The 25,237-nt window shown below is 37.7% G+C and overlaps 1 protein-coding gene across 1 annotated transcript; it reads right to left on the bottom strand.

The window, feature by feature from the left end:
* Positions 1-275: 275 nt before the first annotated feature.
* Positions 276-24,774, bottom strand: LOC135474966 (uncharacterized). Its single transcript, XM_064754671.1, has 11 exons — positions 24,006-24,774; positions 20,943-22,252; positions 15,133-15,262; positions 13,235-13,343; positions 12,362-12,444; positions 9,517-9,619; positions 8,345-8,463; positions 7,798-7,897; positions 6,588-6,745; positions 5,491-5,573; positions 276-3,799 (listed from the first exon to the last, which is right to left on the bottom strand). Exons 2-11 carry the CDS (start codon positions 22,037-22,039, stop codon positions 3,613-3,615), a joined length of 2,169 nt encoding a protein of 722 aa, XP_064610741.1. The 5' UTR covers positions 22,040-22,252; positions 24,006-24,774; the 3' UTR covers positions 276-3,612.
* Positions 24,775-25,237: the final 463 nt, after the last annotated feature.

The following is a 25,237-nucleotide window of genomic DNA, read 5'->3' as shown; positions in this document are numbered from 1 at the left end:
CACTGAAGTATCATGCTGACACCAGACCTGACACCCTCCACATTCACATTATACTGACACCGAGCCAACTAGTCCTGTTTCCATGCTCTAACCTCTCAGTGCTGAGTGCCAAGCGGGGCAACAACAAGTACCATTTTTAATGTCTTTGATATGACCCGACCCAGGTTTGATCCCGGGTCTCCCTAACCACTAGACCAACGAAGCGGTCAAAAAGGATATTTATTAATTACTCTCATATAATTACTTGCAAATTAGAAAATGAAAACAAACAAGAGTTGTATGAATAAATATAAATTCAATGTGTTTATATAATTTGAAATTGAATGATACAACGAATGTGGCCTCACAAGTTAGCACATACAATGGTATTGTAAGAGGCTTTATTATGGTCACAAAGGAAACATGAAATGCTTGAAAAATCACAAGAGCTTGCTACATGTACATTTACCAGATGAAAAAAGAATTCAAAGGGAAAGAACTCTTTGTGAACAGACTCCTATGAGACTTGAGATCTCCCCACCCCCCACTTTATCTCATAAAATAGTCACATCATGGCTTCTGTACACCACTGATGCCACGTACTCAAAGGGCTCCTATAAATACAGTATGCCACAGTATTGCTATAATTAGTTATGTAAAATATCACACATCTGCAAGCAATCTGACATTTTCTTTTCACACCACAAGTTCGCATGTTTTAAATGATCTTTCAGGAATTGACTGTACATTATTTTGTTTTTCACATTCATTCCTATGCCAGTGAATGATTACCTGTAAAGTGATAAAAACCCAAACAAAATTTGAATAAATGCTATATTCAACACAACATATGAAAGACTCACACAAGACAGATTGTATTACAAAACCACTGCTATGTGGGCCAGCTAACAGGCTAATCTGTGCATATTACAGCGTGGGGTGAGAGAGACAAAAACGAATCTGTTAATACAATGAACAGCTTTCAGGCCACACCAATTTATATTAGTTTTACAGGCAGAATAAAATCTTTTCCCAATGTTACCAGAGCTAGGGTATAAAAATAAAAACAGAACGTAAAATGGTCTAATTTGTGGGAAATGTGGCTGTCCCAGCAATTTTTTTCTGTCAAATATATATTTGTATGATCAGAAAGCCTTGAAAAACAAAAAGTCATAAAAAGTATTCAACATCGGACAAAATTAAAAGGTTGATTTTTACTGCATTCTTGGGTTTTTCAACTGTTGTCTTGCCCATAAAACAAAAATAAAATTGGTATCGCCTAAGCAATACAAAGAAAAAAAAAGTTGTGAACACAACAAGGTATATGTCTGCTTTCCCAATTCATAAAACAATAACAATCAGTAAAATTGAAAATAAAAAAACACAAAAAAGAAAACATCCATAACATTAACAACTGACAGTATTCTTATTATGCCCAGGTGAATATGTGTACTTGTCATGAACTGCAGGATTATACAACTAACAGGTTAGTCATCATGACAAGCACCAAAACAACAAGTCAAATATTTATTACAAATAAGCAACCTTTCATCTTCACCATTGCTAAAGTACATATGATACAAGTAACCTATTATGAAAGTACTAAAAAAGTCACAAGAAACACAACATAATTACATACCAGCTGAACGGACCTTGTCTCCGATAATGCCCTTCACTAACTTGCTGCGGTAACTATTTTTATCAGTTGATACATCTACCATTTTAAAAAATGGTAACTACAGTAACTATTTTTATCAGTTGATACATCTACCATTTTAAAAAATGGTAACTACAGTAACTATTTTTATCAGTTGATACATCTACCATTTTAAAAAATGGTAACTACAGTAACTATTTTTATCAGTTGATACATCTACCATTTTAAAAAATGGTAATTACAGTAACTATTTTTATCAGTTGATACATCTACCATTTTAAAAAAGTCCTAAAGCTGGGCATAGGTTGACTTCCGATTTTAAGCAACTTGGTACAACTCAGAAGTTGATCTACATGTACTCACGTAACACTTATCATATCATAACGTTTCACGAAAAAACCTTGTAATCACAAGCAAAATTTGGGCCAATTTGATGCAAGAACACATAGATTGACGGAATTGGGTACAAGTGGATGGTTCCAGTCGCAAAAAATTTGCTTAACTTGGAATAACTTGCAAATCAGCAGTTGTCAGTGATCGCAAGCCTCTAGATCGAGTAAATTAAGTGTCGGAGAATTATACATCACTTTCCACTTCTACAGCTAAAGCGAGAGTGAACCTTTTTTGCTATATTTACTTATGGGGCTGTGAACGGACAACATCAATCTTCAAACTTCAAACAACTGGAGAAGGGGTGGCTAGCATGCATGTCCGATGGGATCAATGCTTTGAGACAGTTTTGGAATTTACAGGTTTTTAACAACTCTGGCTTGATAATTTCTCCCTTTTTAAATCATGGATAAAAAATACAGGTGTGACTTGTCGGGAAATCCTCAAGCCACTGTCAGCTCTTGTTAAAACCAGTCACGTCAGGTGTTCTCGTGGCAGGCAAGTTCTTTGTTAGCGACAGGGGCTGACATTTAGGTCAAATATTTCTAGTCACTGCGGTATTTTTTCCCCAGTAAATCACTGAATTGGTTTAATGCCTTAGGATACCAATCAATGCTTCTTTCAGTCAATAAAGTGCAATCAAACAGAAAGCCAACATTAATTAGTTTATATAAACATCCATCAGGGGACATTTAATTATCATAGTCCATAAAATGGAATATCTTGAATAATAGTGTACATGGAAGATTTTCCAGTAACTACCTAAAACTATGACCTTAGCCTTTGTCACATGTAACAAAGCATTATGTCTATGCTTATTTATTGATGTTTTTGACCGTTTCTTTAGTGCTCACACTCAAGAAGTTTCCACTTACTATGGTGGTCAGTTTTCTGTGTGGAGGAAACCGCGGGATGCCATGATAAACCACTGACCTTTAGCAATTACATTCCTGACGAACTGACCACCAGATATTTGTTAAAAGTCACACTAGCATTGCTGGCAATCATAATTTTTGTCATCAAGGCCCCACAAAGAGTGAGAGCGGGGAAATCCACAAGCCAGGTTTGAACTTACACCCGCCTGAACTCAAACCTGCAGTTTCCTCCTAGCAGCTGAAAAGTAGGCACATTAACCATCATTATGTCTATGTAATAGTGTTATATATATATATATAAATATATATACATACATGTACATTTATATGTATAAGGTGTGCATCTATTCAACCTACAAGTGCCCACACAAAGCAGAGTGTTTTCCACATGAAATTTATGCAAAAATGAATACTCAATTTAAAATATACTATATAGCTTTTGTGTATTCGACATAATAATTTCTTTATGGAAACATATTAGAAAAACTGAACATTACTGACTCCCTCAAAATATAATAAAGTACAAAGTGTGAAAACTTGTCAGTAGAGCAAGTAACAAAATCCCGCTGAATAATTTCATATGGGTAAAAAAAAATGTCTCTATTTCATAACATGAATTGTAAAAATAAAATACAGCCAACAGATGGACCCTGGCGTATAAAAGTGTTGAGCTAACCAGTATATAAACACAAGAAGAGTTCCAGTACTCGGTCACCGATTGCTATGGTTTGATTCGCTGTCAGAATCCAATGTTCCCGTGCTGTTTCTCGATGACAAGGGCAGTTGAGATTTGCGGACGTTCCAGTGTAAGCATTCTGCCAAGCTGTTGAACCAATCGTCTATCTGGTCTGTTTTACACACAGAAGGAACAGGGAAGCGGGCAGTGGTGATTCGTACACTAAAATCAACACAAGATCCCAACATAAGAAATCATATCCAAGAATCTGTTACAATAACACAAATATCTTACAAATGAATATTTTGAGTACTGATGCATATACACATAAAGGCAATGAAAACACAAAAGTAAAGTATGTATCAGATGACAGACCACTGAACACTGTCTAGGAATACAGTGCGAATTATTTTTAAAAAAGTTTTCCAAGCAAGTAAAATCACTTCAAATATATTTTCCGCTGGTCTGTAGTGACCCAGAGGGTATCACTGATGTCACATCCATCCTTTTTGCTGAAAACAGTCCGTTTCAAGGTCCATTCAGCTCATGCATTCAATTATTTATATATACATGTATATGCATTTTGAATGATGAAATAATTAAAAACTGTCTGAGCGTGATAAAGTATCATTCTGTGCTAAGGCTACCAATTGCCATTTTGCGAACATAATTTCAGTTTGGCGAAATTATTTTCTGTTAACGTTGCCATCTTGGCCAAGCAGTATCACCCAATCATGTTACAAGAAGATTGGTTTCAGAGGCATTTTCCTTTTGATTCAATATTGTGTTGGGAGCAGGGCTGAGCTCGAGGAACTCACCCGACTGCACTGGTGAGAGAGAACCTCTCCTTTTGATTGATTGACTGCTCTGCTTTAAGTTCAAGTTGTGAATTTTGTTATGACTGTATAACTGCCAAAATGGCTAAAAAAATTTGACCAGGTTAGCCACACTGGCAAATGGAAAAAAAAAAAAAAGGCTAGCGTTAGCACAGGTCACTGGTCCCAAGATGGTCATCATAGAAGAAAAAGCCACTGTAGACTCCAAAGTTTCAAATGCAATTTATAAGGTTGAAAAAAATAAAATAAAAATAAAAGTGCAGCACTTTAATATGCACATTTGGCTTGATTCTGTTTGATTCACCCACCCACAGGACAACATTTCACAAAAACAGAAAGTGTTTGAATCAAAAAGTATACAGTACAACGGTTTATGACTACACCCAACCAGTAGGATGTCAATCAGCATCCATCTTGACAACAGTTTATGACTACACCCAATCAGCAGGATGTCAATCAGCATCCATCTTGACGACGGTTTATGACTACACCCAATCAGCAGGATGTCAATCAGCATCCATCTTGACAATAGTTTATGACTACACCTAATCCGCAGGATGTCAATCAGCATCCATCTTGACAGCGGTTTATGACTACACCCAATCAGCAGGATGTCAATCAGCATCCATCTTGACAACGGTTTATGACTACACCCAATTAGCAGGATGTCAATCAGCATCCATCTTGACAATAGTTTATGACTACACCCAATCAGCAGGATGTCAATCAGCATCCATCTTGACAACAGTTTATGACTACACCCAATCAACAGGATGTTAGTCAGCATCCATCTTGACATTAACGACCCCTGTGGATGGCCGTGAATTGCCCCATGCTCTGCCCAGTTTCCTCCCACCTTTATGCTGGCTGCCACTGTACAAATGAAATATTCTGGAATACAGTGTAAAACTTGAATAAATAAATAAATAAATAAATAGCATTAACGCCCCCTTATGGCACTGCAAGCTTTGCAGTCTGATTCAATTTCCTCTAATCTAATCCTCCTGATGGTTTGCATGCACAATGACCCAGGAGTCTCTCACCAATCCAGTTATATAAATGAATTCAAATACAGACCTGTCCCCTTGCTGGATTTCTTGTCGGTTGCGGCCATCAAATGAGACCCAGGCTGAATTACGGGCCTCTGGAGATACGAGCAACTGAAAGAGACAAGTAACATACATTTACTGGAGTCAACCAGTTGATACGATTTATGAAATACCGCTCATCCTGTCAAAAGGATACAGATTATGCTGAACTGCATGAGGTACCCATTCCACTGCACCAACCAATATATACTTTAGCCAGTGAGATTGCTTGTTGTGTGTTCTGATAGTTTAGACTTGCATTTACATGTTACACTCATGTACATACATATTCAAATTTTACATTTCAAATTAATATGGTCTGCCAGAAACCTGGGCATGGTCGTGGCATTTCCCCGGGCTCTGCCCAGTTTCCTCAAACCACAATACTGGCCCCCCGTCGTACAAGTGAAATATTCTCTTGTACAGCGCAAAACACCAATCAAATAAATAAATAAATCAATTCAACCTTCGTTTCTGTAACCTATCCGGATGTTTCTTAAACCCGAATTTACTTTTTTTCAAATATGACAAAAAATTACCCTTATACAACAGTAGGTGTACTACTTTTGACGAAATGTCCGAAGGTTGTAATACTGAGATAACAAGGTACCATGAGCTACCTAACTGTTCATTAGGTAGGTTACGAATTGAGCACCTCCGTATCAATACATACAGGAAGTTACAAGTCATTAGGATAATTATGTTCCGTGTAACATGCCTGTGTCTGACAAATCTTTTTTAAGTACCCTAATCATCTTCCCTTAATCCTTTGGATACCCAGATTTTATTATTTTCAAAACGTGCAGATTCTTTTTTTATTATGTGCATGCTTTGACTCGTACAATCAGTCTGGTAGCTATGGATCAAACTTGGGAACCACTTTAATACCAAATATTCATGACTTAAATCGATACAGAATTGTTTCTAGTTGGCTGTTATTGAGAGAGGCAAGTCTAACTTGCAGGTATATGGCAGATTTATTCAAGTGTGACCAAGCTACAGAGTTTAACCCAGGAAATCCTATCTGCACTGGCATCCAATTAGTGCACTTTCAGGTCTGAATGGCAAGAGGGCATATATTATTACCTTTATTTCCACACCAGCGGGGACTACGATTGGTCGGAATGAGAGAGAATGAGGGCAGATAGGCGTGATCATGATGGCGGGCACATTTGGATGCATCATGGAGGCACCTGCCGCCACAGCATAGGCTGTACTGCCTGTGGGCGTGGACACGATCAATCCTAACAACAAGAAAAAACAACACAAGATTAGTTGATTTACTTACTGAAAACTAAAGAAGAATAAAGCAGTTATAACGTATAAATACACAATGTAATATATATCATACTGAATATACAATATTGAATCTAATGTAGTAACACCACTGAGCAGCTCAGCATAATCAGAGACCAAAATATTAACTTAAAACTGAAAGTATATTGCACTGAATGTATTGTACTGATTGAGGCTTATGGAAATGAGAAGATGACATCACATCGTTATTATCACGGAAGAATTTAAATTTTGCTATATCGTCCTTTTCGCATACAAGATGGTGTTTTTTTCTGTTCTCTTTTTTACAATACAGTAACATTATTGAAACCCAGTGATCAAGCTGAGGTGCTTTCTCTGATGCCTGTGATAACTAGGTCAGGATTGCTTTCAACTTAGAAGCATAACATTTAGCAACAGTCAGTGGAATGCCTAGATCAGGCTCAGCGATGCTTAGACTTGTTTCCAATTGTTTCAGAATTGAGAATGAATCCAGATGTACAACAATCCTGTTGTAATTTTTAAAACATTTAACAGGGTTCAAAATCACCAGCACAACTCCTCTGGAGGATAGGACTTAAACAAGGAATACCTAGGCCATGCATCTTCAGACAGGCCATTTAAACAGGGTCGCTGGAGTTCCTTGTAAAATGATATAGTAGGCCTACTGTATCAACAATTCAAACAGTGGAAGGAATATTCTTCCAGTATGTCCAATTTCTGAGAAAACTATATCAATCACTCGGGCCTTCACTGCCAAAGTTCAAAACTTTTAAAATGTACTGCTTTGACCATTATGCCGAAAATACCTCCGATGTTAGAGAGCTAGAGTTAACATGATGACACGTTGTTCTTGATAACGGAAGACATGCTGAAGATGTGTCAAGACAAAATTTCACTATTACTGGGTTGGAAAAAAAAAAAAATCTAAAAAAATATTTAATGCAGGTTTCAGATACTTTGATAGTCTTTCAGTGGAAATAAACATTCGTCAGGTGTGATGTTTCACTTTAAGTCTTACCATCGCCCTGGACCGATGTGACCAGACGACCTTCTATGTACAGGTCAAGGTTACACAGGTACGGGCACGGGCCTCGGTCTATCACGACCTCATTCAGGACCTAACAAAGAAAAAGACAACGAGACATGTGTGAGAAAATTAAGCATTTTGAATGATTGACAGATTGCTCTTTATCCTCATGCTCTAGAATGTTTTGCTTATGTGATGGCGGTTGGCTTAATGGGTGCAGGGCACTGTCATTTGGCAAGTTAATAATGAAATTTCACATGACTTGCATGTCATATTGGTGAGAGACAAGCAGTCTTCAACAAAAGGAACATTTTATACTGCATATGTAAATGGCAAGCAATCACTTAATATCAATGCGAAATCAAACAGAAGAAATCAGAAGCAAATCAGACTAGAATATTGTCCTGCATAATGTGCCAAGAAACAGTGACAAGGTGATCATGAAAAAACCAAAAAAAAAACCCCTGGTATATACTGAACCTCACAAACACACATTTTAGTTCTAGTCCTCGCATGCTGTAAAAGATCTTCAGCTTACCAAAATCTCAGCACAGCTGTAGGCTGGGTCGTTCTTGAGTCTTGTCAATGACTGAACACCATCTCGATCTTTTGTTACAACACATTTTAAGCGACTTCTCAGAGTGAGGGCAGCATTACCTGAGTAAGGAGAAAAACGAGGAAACAAGTAAGGAGAATTGCAGTATTTAAAACAAAAAAACAACACATGACCAGTACAAGACAAAAGACCCATTCAAATTATGAAAGTATTTAGTGTGCACTTTTATCTAACATAGAATGAAACAACCAGAAAACAATAGCTGCTACATTCTCAACATTCTGATTAAAATGTTTGTTGTGTGATGCTGTTTTGTTTTAGTACCTTTTAGTTTTATAGGAGAAAAAATTGTCCTCCTTTACAAACAATATGATTTATACTGTAATCCTTCAACCTTTAAGCAAGTTTGTAAAGTGTTTATTCAAGCATTCTCTGAAGGCATTATTCTGTGTTGTCTGATAAAATACTTTCTGTGGAGCCCTGTAACAGGCCAATCCAACCAATGTAGTTTTGTCTCTAAAATCAAAATGAAAATTTGCATAAATTGCAAATCTTTCACATGTGAAAAGGTTGAGGAATTAGGGTAATGAGGGCCTGTCAAATGCCTGGCAGTAGGACCCTGACGCCATTTTACTGATGTCCAAAGTTCGTTTCCCAGCTCACCATGACGACATCACAATAAAGACAGAATAACGTTGCACAGGAACTACTACATTGTAACACTCTATTAAAATGTTGCTCTACAATCATTTTTTACTTATTAACAATGGATCTAGCTGCTGCTTCTCACGACGACCATCTCCCAAGATTAATAAAATTTGCATCCTGCGCATTCTTCAAGTAATTCCTGAAACTCTCCTAAATATTCCTGTATATGCACAGATCACCCCTTGTCCAAAATTCAAGAAAAACAGAATTTCTAGTGATTGTCTGAAAAAAGATGGAAGGCGAGCCTGGGTACTGTTTAGTGCACACTGCATACATAAGTCAGCTTTGCTTACATTTGCTCACATGTAACTCCTGTAGCATCTTGTGGATCCTTTGTGCCTTCTTGCATTTGTACACCTATGCACTCTACCATTAACCCAGAGCTTCATGACATCAAGGACGGTGCCCAATTTGATGTTTGTATTGATTTCTTGGTTCATACCTACCTTCTAGGACTTGGGTAACTTGGTCGCGAAAGTTAACAAACTCGAACGGGGTTAGAAATCCCAGAGATCCAAGGTGAAATGCCATGACAGGAGGTACACTTTGCTGTAAATACACACAGACACATGTAAATACAGACAGATACATGCATATACACACTTGTATTAATGGCTCATGATACGTGTAATAATTCTGTACTTGCGTACAGAAGGCAAGCTCAGTAGATGATCCGTCCCCTGCCACTGCGTTTCTTTTAGACAAACTCCCATTCTCAGCATACCCAAAGTCTTCGGTGTGATGATCAGGAATTTGATTTTTGAAATAAGATACACTTATGATCACAAAAAATCATTTTTGGTCATAATTTTCTGCATTTCCCCAAAAATGAAAAATGTTCATTTCAGAGTAACTTTTCCTGAATTTTTTTTAATCAAACTATCCCTGTTTAATAGCTATTGCCTAGAGATCAAAGAGCCTTTAGTATAACTTAATTTGAGGCCAGGTTTTCTGGCATCGTTGGGGAGTTCAGTCAAAACACATGCAATACACTTTGACCAATGAAGTGCCAGAGTGATGAAGCTATTCTGGCTTATCAGAGACTGCATCTTACAAGTGTGCACAGGGGTCTTGAGCCGACATTAGTGTGCCGAAGGATTTCATTGGATGACATATCTGTAACTGGATCGAAATAGCCACAGTACTGAAATCAGCTACAGGATCTCCTGCAGTGAAGCAGAAAACATCTTCGACAATGTGAATGTGCACAGATCCAGAGTGTACCATGCAGGAAGCACCATATATTGTGCAGCTCAGGGTATAAAAAAAGAACAGAGCTATGAGCCACAAATGAATGTGTTTACACGTATAACATGCACTCTGATCATTTACATTTGATCATGCTATGGTTGAGAGCAAATGAATTCACCGGAGAAATCAGATGTTATTCACAATATTGCTGAATAAAAATGGCTGAATTCAGGCATTGTGACTCAAGGAAATCATGAAATCTTATCACGATGGCGGGCTATGTTCATGATCATAAAGCTACCCAAGAGAGCGAGAAATATGGATATATATACACATATATACAATGAAAGTTCAACGATGAAAGCCCTTGAAAATGCAAATTTAGATGAGACATGTTCAGACAAGCTGAGAACCTGATAGTATAACCAGGTACGCCTATGAACTAATGTTTGCAGCTAGGTGTAACATATATCCTCGTCAAAAGCCAGGTTTCAATGGACTTTTCAGAAAACACAGTCATGTCTCACTTCCTTGTCTTTTCTCAATAACGGGATAGCCAATGGAATCAAATTTCTCTCCTGATCATTTCATACCAGATATAAATACAAACAAACCTGACCTATATACTTGTTCCTTCCACTGAAAAAACAAGTTTCAGTTCTTTACGTGATAACTTGTGTGGTTCAAACATGTCAAATGCCAAATGCCAACAGAAAGATTTTTTCCTATTTATTTGATTTATTTGACTGTGGTTTTACGCCGTACTCAAGAATATTTCACTTAAAATACGACGGCAACCAGCATTATGGTGAGAGGAAACTGGACAGAGCCCAGGGGAAACCTACAACGATCCGCAGGTTGCTGCCAGGCTTTCCCATTTATGGCCAGGGATAATCCTTTCTGGGTCTTCTACACAGGATATACATGTATGCATGTTTACAAACCTATTCTAAGAACTATTCAAATACATATGTTCTATATCCACATATACAGGTTAACGCATCGCCATTTTTTGTGATGGACTTTCAAATTTCCATTTGTTGAGAGATCCATCAAAATAAACTCATCTCCAAAAGTTGAAGTCTACAAGAACCACCATTTTTCGCCATCAGTTATGTTACAGTACATGTACTGTAATAAGGAAAATTAATGCCTACGTCTATATGTTTGTATAGACAAGGCAGCCCACTGAAGGACACACTACAAAACTTTGTTCCTATCTTTATTTCAGCTCCGAAAATCAACTTTAACCTATAGCCCAATTTCAAGATTATCACTTCATAAACTTGAGACATGACACTTTCTGTGGCTTTGGCCACTTCATAACCTGAAGACAAGGCACTTTCTGTGGCTTTGGCCACTTCATAAACTTGAGACATGACACTTTCTGTAGCTTTGGCCACTTCATAACCTGAAGACAAGGCAATTTCTGAGGCTTTGGCCACTTCATAACCTGGAGACAAGACACTTTCTGTGGCTTTGGCCACTTCATAACCTGGAGACAAGACACTTTCTGTGGCTTTGGCCACTTCATAACCTGAAGACAAGGCAATTTCTGAGGCTTTGGCCACTTCATAACCTGGAGACAAGACACTTTCTGTGGCTTTGGCCACTTCATAACCTGAAGACAAGGCAATTTCTGAGGCTTTGGCCACTTAATAACCTGGAGACAAGACTCTGTGGCTTTGGTCACTTCATAACATTGAGACAAGACACATTCTGAGGCTTTGGCCACTTCATAACCTGGAGACAAGGAATGTTCTGTGTCTTGGCCACTATATTCTTGAAACAAGACATTTCTGGGGTTCTGGCCACTTCATAACTTTGAAACAAAGCACCTTCTGTGGTTCTGGCCACTTCATAACATTGAGATGTTCTATTGTGCCTTAGAAGCTATACCCATAGGACCAGACACCTTCTGTGGCTTTGGCCATTTTATAAGCTTGAAAGAGGCAGACAGGTACGTGTACATGTACAGGTCTGAAGTGTACTTATCTGTGCCTTGGCCAATTCATGACCACTTTATGTGGCTTTGGTAACCTTTAATAATAACCTTATGATAAGGGATGGAGCCTTTGGTGTCAACAAATGGTTCCTCACCTGAAACAGGGATGATGCGTGTAGTAATGTGCCATCTCCTCCTAGACAGATGATAAAATCTATCTTACCCGTCAGGTCATCACCTGCAACACACATCCAAACTTCTTCATCAACGTTATCTCCTCATAGATTATTTAGTTTATGCGTAGTTTAAAGTGAAAAGAAACAGTCAGTGAAGAAACCAAGAGTAAAAAAAAATTCCAATTATTAAACTACATGTACCTACAGTATCCAAGCATTTCCTTGCACTTTATTCAGTGAAAAAGAAATCTAAATATTAAAATAAATGTAGATTAAATTAGATAAATTAGAAAACCTTTTTTGTTTACTTTTACAATTTTAGGACTTGGTAAGTGGCTCACCACATGAACTATTCTACTTGATTTGTTTTCATATACATGAACATGTATATGTGTAATACATACATCAACAACAATATACTGTTCATGTATTTCTCAAAGATACATGTATTTCCCTCTTATATACGCATACCTTAATTCCTCAACCGTTTTTGCATATGAATCATAAACTTTCAGTGAAATTTGGGCACATTTTTCATTTGATTTTGGAAAGAAAACTACCTCAGATGGATTGGCCAGTTTCATAGCATCACAAAATATGTAATTTATCAGTCACAGAGAAAATCCTTCAAAATATGTTTGAATAAAGACTTTGCAAACATGTGAAAAGATAGAAGAATAACAGTGTGTAATTCTCAGAGAATAGACTAGTAGTATATTGCGCCATGGTTGGACAAACTTTTCCTATTGCAAGAATTCCATTCTTTCAGTCTGTGTCTTAACAACAACTGCCAATAGCTCACATATTTTATTTTTCAAAAACCATCCAGACACACAATTTAAAGGATCTTACCATGGCCAAATGTATGAAGTTTCTCAGTCAGACAGTTGAAGTGAGCATCGGTTTGGAGGAGAGGGTCAGACAGCACCTTGTGTTCAATAAACACAATCATTTTCTTCTCCTGGTACAAAGACAAAACAAACATCACACATTGCTCATATTTGTTTTAATACACTTAAAATCTTCAAAACTTACTTCTTCCCACATTCATTACATTTATTTGCCTAATTGTTGTGCAACTCTCTGAACCTGTCACTGATTGCTTGGGAACAAGCTCACCACAAAGACAAGGAAAGCAGAGATAAGCATTGAGGAACAGTGCATCTTGAACTCTTGCATTATGATTGTGTGATATGACAAGGCTGGGACATCCTTGTGAATGAGGCAATTATTGCTGGATATCCGGTTTTGTGGGCTATCACACGACTGTACTGGCCTATTATAACCCCAAAACACAAAATAAGGTTCATTTATTTATTTGATGGTGTTTACGCCACACTCAAGAACATTTCACCTAGATGAGGGTGTCCAGCATTATGGTTGGAGGAAACTGGGCAGACCCCCGGGAAAACCACAACAACCTGCAGCTTGCTGACAGGCCTTTTCACATATGATCAGAGAGAGAGGAAACCAAGGTGGGCTGGAACTCACAGCAACCGCATTGGTCAATAAAGTGTAAATGTATCACTAACAAACACCCACAAACACTAAAAACAAACTGTCCCTAACACACACACACACACACACAAAGCAGCTGTCACCAAACAGCTACTGCACGTATTACAGATATAGGTTTGTTTTTCTAGTACCGAGTTCACTGTCAACAATATTCTGATCAAATCACAACAGTTTCTCTTTTTTTCAGGCTGGTTCCCAGTTCAGCTTGCTTAAAGTGCTGCCTCACTGGATTGCAGTGCCAAAGACACCAAACATGATGCTTAATCTAGGTCTCAGTATTCTGATTCATTTATTTGTCAGATTTGTACCAAGCCCAGGGAAAAGCACTAACTGTCACCTGGGTACAGGGACAAATGACGATCCTGATTTAAAGCACCACCACTAGCTTGATGCCAGTATGTCACCTCCACTAGAGGTACGATAGTTTAGATCTTGTTTATTTATTTGATCAGTGTTTTAAACCTACTCAAGAACATTTCACTTTTGCAACGGCAGCCAGTGGGAGGATATCGGGCAGAGCCTGGGAAATACCCACGACCATCCGCAGGTTGTAGCTGAATACATGTAACTACTCCAAATGAGTAGTCGCATCATTATTTTTGAATATGTACATGAGCCCTTAAGACAGTCAAGGCTGAGTTGTCCAGTCTTAAGCTTTACAGCCACCAATATCAGTACTTGACAAGTAAACTTACCCTCTCTTGTTAAAGTGCACAAAAAAAAAAAAAAAACTGCCAACATTAGGCTTACAGAGATGACATCAAGATTGACAGCTTGGCAGGCAGGAAAAAAACCCATTGAAGAATTAAATATGCACTGCTTATTGGTGCTTTTGTCATTTTATTTTTTCTACAAACATATACAACTGTTTCACAGCCATGTACATCTGTTCCCAGTAAATCAAAAGGTCATGCAAGGATCTCTTCTCAGCATGACCCAGTCTATTTCTGGGTTATTTACTCTTCATGCTTAAATCTGCCACCAGAGGGACTCCTGACAAATGGCAGCTCTGCTGGCTGCCTTTGCATGGTGTTTAATTGTGTCTCGTACGTGTTGTGTTTGAGCATGTTTGGTGCTTTCTTTCATAAATCCTGCTGTACACCAAAAGACAAGACAAACTGAAAGAAAACAGATAAACCTCCATGGCGTTGATATATTCAGAGCTTTTTTACAGCTCATGTACTGATTCTTTCATGTGAATGGTGCCTGGTTTAATTTTAATGATCACATACCTCAATGAGCCATGAGACAAGATCAGTAAAAGGAAGGACAACACTGTCATCAAACATCTTCTTCACGACCAGAACTGAGAGAGGTGGGTTCTGCCATTTTAACTTCTGGCTGGCTGGGTCCTGGATGGTGCTGGAGAGTAGAGCAAAACACACCCAATTAAATACATGTACATAACCACTGATGTAAAAGTCACACAAAAATGTGTACATAACTACTGATGCAAAAGCTACACAAAAACATGTGTACATAACTACTGATGCAAAAGCTACACAAAAACATGTGTACATAACTACTGATGCAAAAGTTACACAAAAACATATGTACATAGCTACTGATGTAAAAGTTACACAAAAACATATGTACATAGCTACTGATGTAAAAGCTACACAAAAATATGTAAACATAACTACTGATGTAAAAGATACCCAAAAATACGTAAACATAACAACTGATGTAAAAGTTACACAAAAATACATCTGCATGTACATATTGTAAATCTTCAACCTTTTCAACCACTAAAGCACCCTTTTCAGTGGAATTTATGTATACAATTATTATACAAATGATATTAGAAATTATATTTTTGTGTCGACAAAGATAAAGCTTAAAAAAACTGTGGAAATTATTTCTCTACACCCCACAGTTTTCTCAGAATGTTTCAAAATATTGGTCGACGAGGTAGAAAAGATTGAAGAATTAGGGTAACTACATGTACATGTACGGATGAAATTTTTAAGCTACAGAAAAATACATCAATGTTTATGTAAGTCTTGTTCACAAATACGTAACTACTGAGTTACACACAAATACATTAAAATACTGATGTGAAAGTTACACAAAAATACATCACTACTGATGTAAATCTTATGGACAAATACATAATTACATATGTGAAAAAGTTACAAACACGTCGCCACTATAAACATGAATGATTTAAATGTTACACATAAATGCTGATATTAAAGTCAGACTAGTACATAACTGTATGTGCTGATGTAAATACTTCATGTATCTAACCACACTGGCAAAAATGTTACACGCACATAAATGGATGTTGATGGAAACACTGTGATAGATAAACCTGTACATGTGTGTATTAATGTAAAATGTGTAGGGTATAAAACTAAAAAATGTCACACGTAGTGCAAATAGTGAATACAAGTCTATACATCCTATATTTCTATAGATTCATTGGTGGTTTGCACGCCATACTTATATATATATATATATATATATATATATGTATATACATACTGCTTGTGAAGTCAAGCATCAAATCACAGTTAAATTTAAGATGCAAACATTATGAATGCTTCAACATACAGTGCATGTAACACACGTTTATTATTGACTTCCTAGTATTAACAGATAACTGATTTCTGATTCCCAGGTAGATCATGGTTTACATACGCTGTATACAAATATCACTGTAAAACGTTTCATCAAACAATCTTCATGAAAACGTAATACGTAAACATATCAATAGAGATGCAAAGCTACACATACATGTATGACCACGGAAATGCAGGCTTTGCCGTTAACATGGTAACAGCTGATCTTCTCAGCCTCACAAAAGTTGATGCAAACTTACGTGTACATGTTGTCCTGAGTTAAATGTTGAAACGTCACTTTAAGCTCGTTACATTCTTACAAGTGCGGCTTAACAACACCCAATACCATATACCCCGTATGTGTGACTAAAGCAGGAAGGTAAAGCTAAAGGAAAGAAATACAGGAACGCATTCACAGATTGAATACGTAAGGTTTGTTAATTGTATTAACCATTCATTTGTAACCATCTATAAATTACGTACAGTATTGCAAAGTTTTTTTTAAACCTTCTGCGCATAAAAAAAATCAAACAATGAAAGAAACTGAAGTTGCTTTAAGTTTTAGAACAGCATGCGAGGTAAATTCCACAATTCATGGTGTGAAAAGCAAAAATCATGCTGTGTAATATTTGTATAGGTCTATACAAGTGGGGACTTAAAATTAGTCTATGTTAAAAGAGTTGAAGACTAAAGTATTAAGCTTAACCAAGCAAAACAATCCGCACTTCAAAATACATGCACGTGTAGCTATGCTCTGAGGGCATGACAAGGCAGTTTTAGCTCCAAAAGCAAGCACACGATACAGGTACATGTGTGTAAATATTCGTATATACACTGAGTTTTGGGAACACTCAGATGCATACACAGTAGCCTTATCAGCTTGATGCTTTCATCACATTACAAAAAAAGCCTTTTCAAGCATTTATCAGACTTGTTTCAACTGAATGCAGGAAGACATTTGGAGTGCGACCTAAAATAATTTTCTGCAGGTCAACAAAGAGCATTTTTAAAATCACATATAAAATTTTAATTTCAGCCAAAGGCTTTTTACATAAAACTCTAATACCCTGGGTGTTTTAAAATTTTTACCTTACCCGTAAATTGACTTGATACCTAAAGATTCCGGCGAAACTGGCACAGTGGTTATATCCCGTTTCATGTTTCTGAAATCCATCTTTTGTTCGATCTACAAACCCTGACTGTAAGTGTAGGAATGTGACTTCTAATACTCAGCAATTATCAGCTGGCTATTTAAACCATGTATCCATTTACATGTCTAAAACCGTGGGCTGACAAACATTGACTAAAGCGCTTCTAATTAAATTAAAGTTAAATTAAATATGATTCATTTTAAATATACACACATTATTTAAGTGTTACAAGAAGAGAATTTTAATGTCTTCTTATATTTTCTATGGGGGTGGAAACAGGGGATCGGGGGCGGACTTAGGCTATTATTAGCGGGATCAACTTCGAGAAAGGAAATTGCATGTAGCTATTAAAAATCACAAACTAATTTTGTTTACTCATTAAACAGTTACACAGAAGCTGATCTTAACAGTATGCAATTTTTCTAAATGCTAAATGCAATCATAGTTTTTATTGTAAAAATCACCTTAATATATGTATCACTTTACATATTACAGCATGAACTGGACTTGTGCATCCCAAACACAATAAAAAGAAAAAAAAAGACAAGGAAAGCAAAAAAAAAAAACAAAACTAGTACATGTACTTAACAAGAAAGCATTCCAGTGAAAAACTGTTTAAAATGTCCACAAAAGAATGAAAAAGAAAGAATGAATCCTCCAGTCTGCATATTGACAAAGGTAGCTCAATGCCCTGCTAATCAAGCCGAAGCAGCCATATCAAACACTGGATACCGCTATATATATATATATATATATATATATATATATATATATATTTATATATATATATATACACTCGATATTGAGATGTCTGTATTATTTTTCCTGATAACAATCACCGCAATAAATTATGTTTTTCTTATTCCCCATTGGTAGCAATTTTTTTTCTATGAGCTTCAATTATGCTACAAACAAACCCTCAGGGGTCTCAGCTTTAATAGTTCAGGATTATAACGCACTATGATATGGATGATTATTTTATAAGTGTCTCCAAATTAACCCACAGATATTTCGCTACTCACAAGTTGCTAGCCACTGCATGGTATATGTGTGTGTTTTACCACAAGCTGCTTAATACAGAGATTTAGAGCCTATATCTACCCTCAACATAATCGGCCACTAAAGTATAATGTCATATACTTTGAAATCATAATTCATTACTTTTTGGAAGACTAAACTGTCACGTTCAGGTTGTGGTACAAAATGAACTTCACAAAAATGATCAAATAGCATGTCTAGAGCAAGGAAATATCTCAATAATATACTAAAACACACACCATGTCATGGTCGAATTCGGTGTGGATTTAGTGCATGTACATGTATATGTATGCCAGTTGTTAACTGACAATTTTTGGCTTTCACAATAACAAGCTGATTTTGCTGTTTATACTTCATATTTGTAATTGATTTATTTATTTCATCGGTGTTTTACGCCGTACTAAAGAAAGTTTCATATATACGATGGCGGCCGGCATTATGGTGGGAGGGAACCAGAGAGGCCAAGTTAAACCCATGACCATCCGCAAGTTGCTGGCAGACCTGCCCACGTACTATTTGTAATTGAAGTAATGAAGCATGTAATCTGTCCAGACTCACAGACATGCATGTTTTACACTGTCAAAGAAGCCAACATGTCAACATACAAAATCAACAAATTATTTCTTGGATTTGGGTTAACATTGCAGAAGAACTGCAAACATGTACACGCATTTTTCCACAGAAAAATACTTATACGTACAACACAAAGGAAATGGACTGCTTTTCAAACTTGACACAAACCTCTCAGCTATACAGGAAGACTTCCCCGTAACAGCCATAACTTGTAAATAGATTCAGGTACTGGTACATGTAAGATCCCTCTCCACTTTATATGTATATACACCGGTCATTTTTACCAGATGATCTAGACACAGCATCATAACAGAGAACCATGACAGGGCCAAGTGACAGAGCACACTGACAGGGGAACCATGACAAGGCCACATGAGGGGGTACCATGACAGGGCACCATGACAAGGCCATATGACAAAGCACAGTAAGAGTGAACCACAAAAGGGCATCACCACAGGGTACCATGACAGGGCCACAAGACACGGCACAGTAACAGCAGACCATGAAAGGGCATCAGGACAGGGCCACAAGACAAGGCACAGTAACAGCGAACCATGATAGGGCACCAGGACAGGGCCACAAGACAAGGCACAATAACAGCGAACCATGAAAGAGCATCATGATGGGGCACAGTAACAGCGAACCATAAATGGGCACCATGACGGGGCTCCATGACAGGGCCACATAACAAGGTACGGCAACAGTGAACCATGAAAGTGCACCATGACAGGGCAACATGACAGGGCACAGTAACAGGGAACCATGACAGGGCTCCATGGCAGTTCATCATGAAAGGGAACCATGACAGGGCACCATGTCTGCATGGGCATAATAACAAAGAACCATCAGAGGGAACCGTGATGCCCAGAATGTAAATTGCCTACAAGTAGTTACATTTTACTTTTGAGTATACAAGGGATGCATCCATGTCATGTTATACTTTAGAATGTAGAAAAAAATGAATCACAGATTAGCTGAATATCGAAACTAGAAGACAAAATCATTCTACTTAGAACAGAGCGAGTTTGAGACTGAATTGACTGTTCTATAAAATACATTCAAGCCTATAGCATTGTATACTTGTTTTAAATATGGAAACTGTGAGGGAAAACACAAAAGAGTAAGGAAAAGTTTAAAATTTGTGAGGTAAATCAAATTATTGAGATATACTGAACATTTTTCAGTATAGCCAGTAGAGTTATTACAGGCAACACCTACTGTATTTTAAAATCAAATTTTTTCCAAGACTGTTAACGGAGAAAATTTATGAAAAATTTCTTATTTTCATGCCTATGTTAAATAAACTTCTAACAGAAATACAACACATGGTCTTACACGTGCGTCTTCATCATGGGTAGTCAAGATCAATCGTGCAGATCTGATCTGCATATACATCTCTAAACACAGTACCCTAATTCCTCAACCTATTCGCATATGACAGAGCAACTTTCACGGCAATTTATGCAAATTTTTAATTTGATTTTGGAGACAAAACTACACTGTATTGCACTGGCCAGTTTCAAACCTTCACCAAAAAAAAAAGTATAATTTTATCAGTTAACACACAATAATACCTTTATAATATGCTTGAATAAACTCCTTGCCAACCTGTGAAAAGGTTGAAGAATTACAGTACAGTAGTATATCATACCGCAACACGATTTTTTTGAATATCAATGATAAGTATCCCAAGGTTTACAGGTTACATGTACTTACGTTACTGATGGAGCCAAGCTTTGGTTTAGGCTAGGCTCAGAGACGTTGCTGATCTGAGATAGATGTTTATCCGTTACACTGTCAGAATGTTCATCATGTTTAGAGGACATTGCAATGTGAGAATAATGCTCCCTGTAGACTGAATGATTGAGACAGGAAACATTTTCATCTTGAGTTGGTGTGTTGATGGTGCAGCTGTCATGAATTGGTGTGTTGATGGTGCCGCCATCACGAGTCGGTGTGTTGATGGTGCTGCTGTCATGAGTCGGTGTGTTGATGGTGCCGTCATCATGAGTCGGTGTGTTGATGGTGCCGCTATCATGAGTCAGTGTGTTGATGGTGCCGCCATCATGAGTTGGTGTGTTGATGGTGCTGCCATCATGAGTTGGTGTGTTGATGGTGCTACCATCTGCAGCTGATGAATCACAAACACTGTTTCCCTGAGCCTGGGTGGCAAAGACGTTGTCATCTTGAGCAAGCAAATTATTACTGATGCTGCCTTCATGAGCTGGAGAGTTTACAATACTGCTATGCATTTGCGCATGTGAGTTTGTGATGATAATATTGCCATCTTGAGTTTGTAACAGTGTAACCTTTTCATTTTGAACTGATGGTCCAGAGATGAAGTTGACATGATGAGTGTGAGGATTGGTAATGTTGTCACCTAAAGCTGACAAGTCTATAGCTTCACACAGCTTTGATTGGTAAATGTCCTTGTCATCTTGGGCTGAGGAGACAGTGTTACTATCAGTCTCAGTCAGTGAGTTGGATGCAACAGCAGACTGAGCTGGTGAGACCTTCACACCAAAATCTTGAGCAAATGATTTAGTTATGATAAAACCGTTTTTTGGAGATCTCTTGGTAATTTGAACATCAGGAATCTGGGGCACTGGACTGCTTAAAGTACTGTTACTTCTCCATTCTTTGTCCGAGTTTCTTGTACGCATCGTAGAGCTGGATTTCTGGCCTTTTGGCACAAGTCTCAACATCACAGGCTGACCAAAACGGTCCATAGTTTGATCCAGGTATGTAGAGTACATCGAAGAAAAGTTTCCTTGGAAGAAACCGTAAGAAATATCCTTAATGCAAATGTCCATGTTGTTAAATTTCAACTTAATCTTTCAGGCTGACTCTTTCTCATCGTGGATGGTTGCTCTTTCATACAATTACGCATGTAATCCATAAAGCAAACATCTGGGGTTTTTTTTTTTCTGCTTCTTCAACAGTGATGACTTGCAACAGCTGAATCAGGTGAGATGCACGTAGTATGCCAATTTATCTGATGTGCTGAAGCTATGCGTGAACTTGATCTGAAACAATAGGAGGAGAGATACTATGACTTTGTACATCTGTGATTCACTTGAAAAATAAAGACCTATTAACTGCTGAGTGCAACTGCACTCAAATCAAACCAATTGGAAGTTTTCTACACTCAAGCACTATTAAAAGTATAAAATGAAATTAAAAAGATTTGTCTTGAAATGCAAATCTGTCAAAAACAGTGCACATTTGAAAAAGCATATGAGAGCAAAATTTTACCACCATGTTAAAAAATCAATTCACAAATTTTAGATACAATATTATATTTGTCAATTTTAAGGAAGATGCAAACTGTACCTCAGTGGTCAATTGCCTGGGACTACATCAAAACAGTGCAAAAGTACACAAAAAAGGTACATGTAGGCCTGTTTATAGGAGACTGAACTTTCATCTGGCTGCCCATAAACCCTTTTGCTTGCAGTAAAAGAATATAAAACAGTGTTTTCAATGGCTTCAAAGACCAACCCAAAACATGCTGGAACGAGGGATTACAAAAGTAGACTGGATCATAGACAATGCACTTCTACAATTAGTCTGTCTTCAATAAAGCCATGATTCTTTAAAAGCCTGACACAATAAGCTGACCCTGCATGCCATGGGATTAAGGGCTGGCCTCCTGCTTAGGCAACTGTCTAGACGGATTTGCTTGGCCTGAACAGCACTGTGCATCTCAAGGATTAAGTATACTTAACAGGTTTGTGTCAACGACGCTTCCATGGTCATACTGTCATAGCTGTACATATTTAATACTGTCATGTAGTGTTGATTGTTTTCTGTAACCTCTAAAAATCTCTAATTCATTTATTTGTTTATTTATTTCATAGGTGTTTTATAACCTACTCAAAACTGTTTCACTTATATGATGAAAATGCTAGCATTTTCGTGGGTTGAACCTGAATCTCTTATTATAAATGTGTATATATATATATATATATGACACACATTTGTTCTCTGATGCTCCACACCTTCAGGGATACATTAGCACGCTTTATGAACTTTGTGCTGGAGCCTCACTTTTTTAAGCCAAAATCACATCATTAACCAGTGGTCCAGCTAAATGCAGTCTCAAACCACCAGAGTAGATATTGTTTATCTTTATAGGCTGTTATTATGGGAGGTTCAAGTTTTTTTTCTTAATTAAGATCAAGAGAGCCACTCTTGAACATGGGAATGGCAACATCCTACAGGGGAATGCCAACAGAAAGCCTGATAGGCTGTTCTACTCCTAAAATAAATAATCAACAATTGGTGTGAAGGTCTCACCAGCTCAGTCTGCTGAAAAGAGCTGTTTTCACACAATCACAACTGTCCAGCCTAGACCAAACTCTTAAGCAATTTTTGTGTAACAAATTTTCAGCGTTTTTGTTAGACATAAGCTCTAAGGTTGCTGTCTATGAAGAATTTTGCAACTACATGTGAGCCTATGAAGTTTGTTGAAGCAGTTAATATATTAGCTGATTTAGAAATCCCAAAATACTTGATGAAGTATAAGCAAGAGCCCACCTATAACATTTTGTTGAACATTGCTTTCCCTGTTATTGAAAGCCGACGCAGATGCTCAGGGTAGGGTGGTATAAACTACGCCTGTACAGGTTAGCTAAACCTGCCCAGTCTTTAGAGTTCAATACTCGGAATGTAAACATACTACAAATAATAGACCATATGATCTGCTTGAAGATTTGCTGACTGAATTAAACATATGAGTGCAAGTTTTGTGTACATACATGTGAGTGTTGAACCTACCTGTATTTATATGGCTGAGAGGTTCACATGGTCATGCTGGTCTGGGTAGGCAGGTCTCCTCTTGTCAAGTCACAGCTGGTGAACAACTGCATACACATCCACAGGTAGTCCAGCAATGCCACTGTCCACCTGGCTGAGGGTGGTTGTCTCACATGGGCTGTCTAGGAAGTAGTATATTCAGGGAGGTGGGGTGGGGGGGGGGAGCACCCGGATGTATTAGGCTGCCTCTTTTCAAGCCTTGTCTCCTGTTGGTTTTATCTCTGCCGCTGGGCTTTACACACACACCTTCCCTGATGTAGAACCAAAGTCAGCCACTGACCAGCCATTTTCCTACCAGCGACTAGGATGTTGATAAAAACCACAGCAGGATATATTAGTAAGATAATGCGGAGGGTCTGTGTGACATAGGTACACCAGGATGTCACTAAGGTCTGTTCGGCATGTATGTGTGTCAGCTGAGTGTGCTAGCTGGCCTACAGACAGACCAGACAAAGATTGCAGCACTCACTTGCGCACTTATGCCTGTTCGACCACCAGATCAAAATGTAGGCCAAGTACAAAACCAACGCATACTAACTGTCACCTCTGAGGGAGTGTATGTGTGTAAACAGCTGAGTTCAGGTAAAGTCCCCTCATTCCTATAATTAATGACCACAGCAACCTTAATAAGAACAAAATATTTCATGTGCACTGAAGCATCTTACTATGACCGACAGTACAGGAGTTCAGGAATTCTTCATGCAGAGCACACGTGATGCACTCTCTATAAGATCCCTCAGGCATGATCCTGGAGAAGTTCCTAAAGGGTTTGTCTGATCTTTTATGCAACCGTAAATGACAGAATACGTCAGTAAGGTCAAATTCATTGGAGCATGTAAATGTTACCTGTGATTAGATGGATTTCTAACATTATCCCCCACTATGGAGTGGGCATAGGGGTATGGTGTTTATAGCAGTATTTGTGGTTGATTGAGCGCCTTTGATGTTAGATATTTTTGATTGAATGGATGTTTGATCAATCTGTAGACACTTGTGTTACATTTCCCAGCTACCACTGTATCTGGGATTATAGACACTGCATACAGGAACTTCATCAAAATTAATTGATTTATTTGATCGATGTTTTATGGCATCCTTACAATGGCCATTATAACTGCAAAACAGTTGTGCTGTACATGCAGTTTATAGCATCTGTAGTTTTAACCAAGACATATATGCCCTTTTCATATTTC

This window comes from Liolophura sinensis, chromosome 9, assembly GCF_032854445.1.
Source record: "Liolophura sinensis isolate JHLJ2023 chromosome 9, CUHK_Ljap_v2, whole genome shotgun sequence".
In the NCBI taxonomy this organism is placed as follows: Eukaryota; Metazoa; Mollusca; class Polyplacophora; order Chitonida; family Chitonidae; genus Liolophura; species Liolophura sinensis.
Note: the sequence above shows the minus strand (reverse complement) of the source record. Positions and strands in the feature narration are given on the sequence as shown.

What these genes read in the sequence shown, in the direction of transcription:
- LOC135474966 (XM_064754671.1), bottom strand. Translation starts at nt 22,039, where the DNA reads ATGGACATTTGCATTAAGGATATTTCTTACGGTTTCTTCCAAGGAAAC. An exon ending in TTGTCTCATGGCTCATTGAG is followed by an intron (nt 13,344 to 15,132) that starts GTATGTGATCAT and finishes TCTTTGTACCAG; the next exon opens with GAGAAGAAAATGATTGTGTT. An exon ending in CCGCTGGTGTGGAAATAAAG is followed by an intron (nt 5,574 to 6,587) that starts GTAATAATATAT and finishes TGTCTCTTTCAG; the next exon opens with TTGCTCGTATCTCCAGAGGC.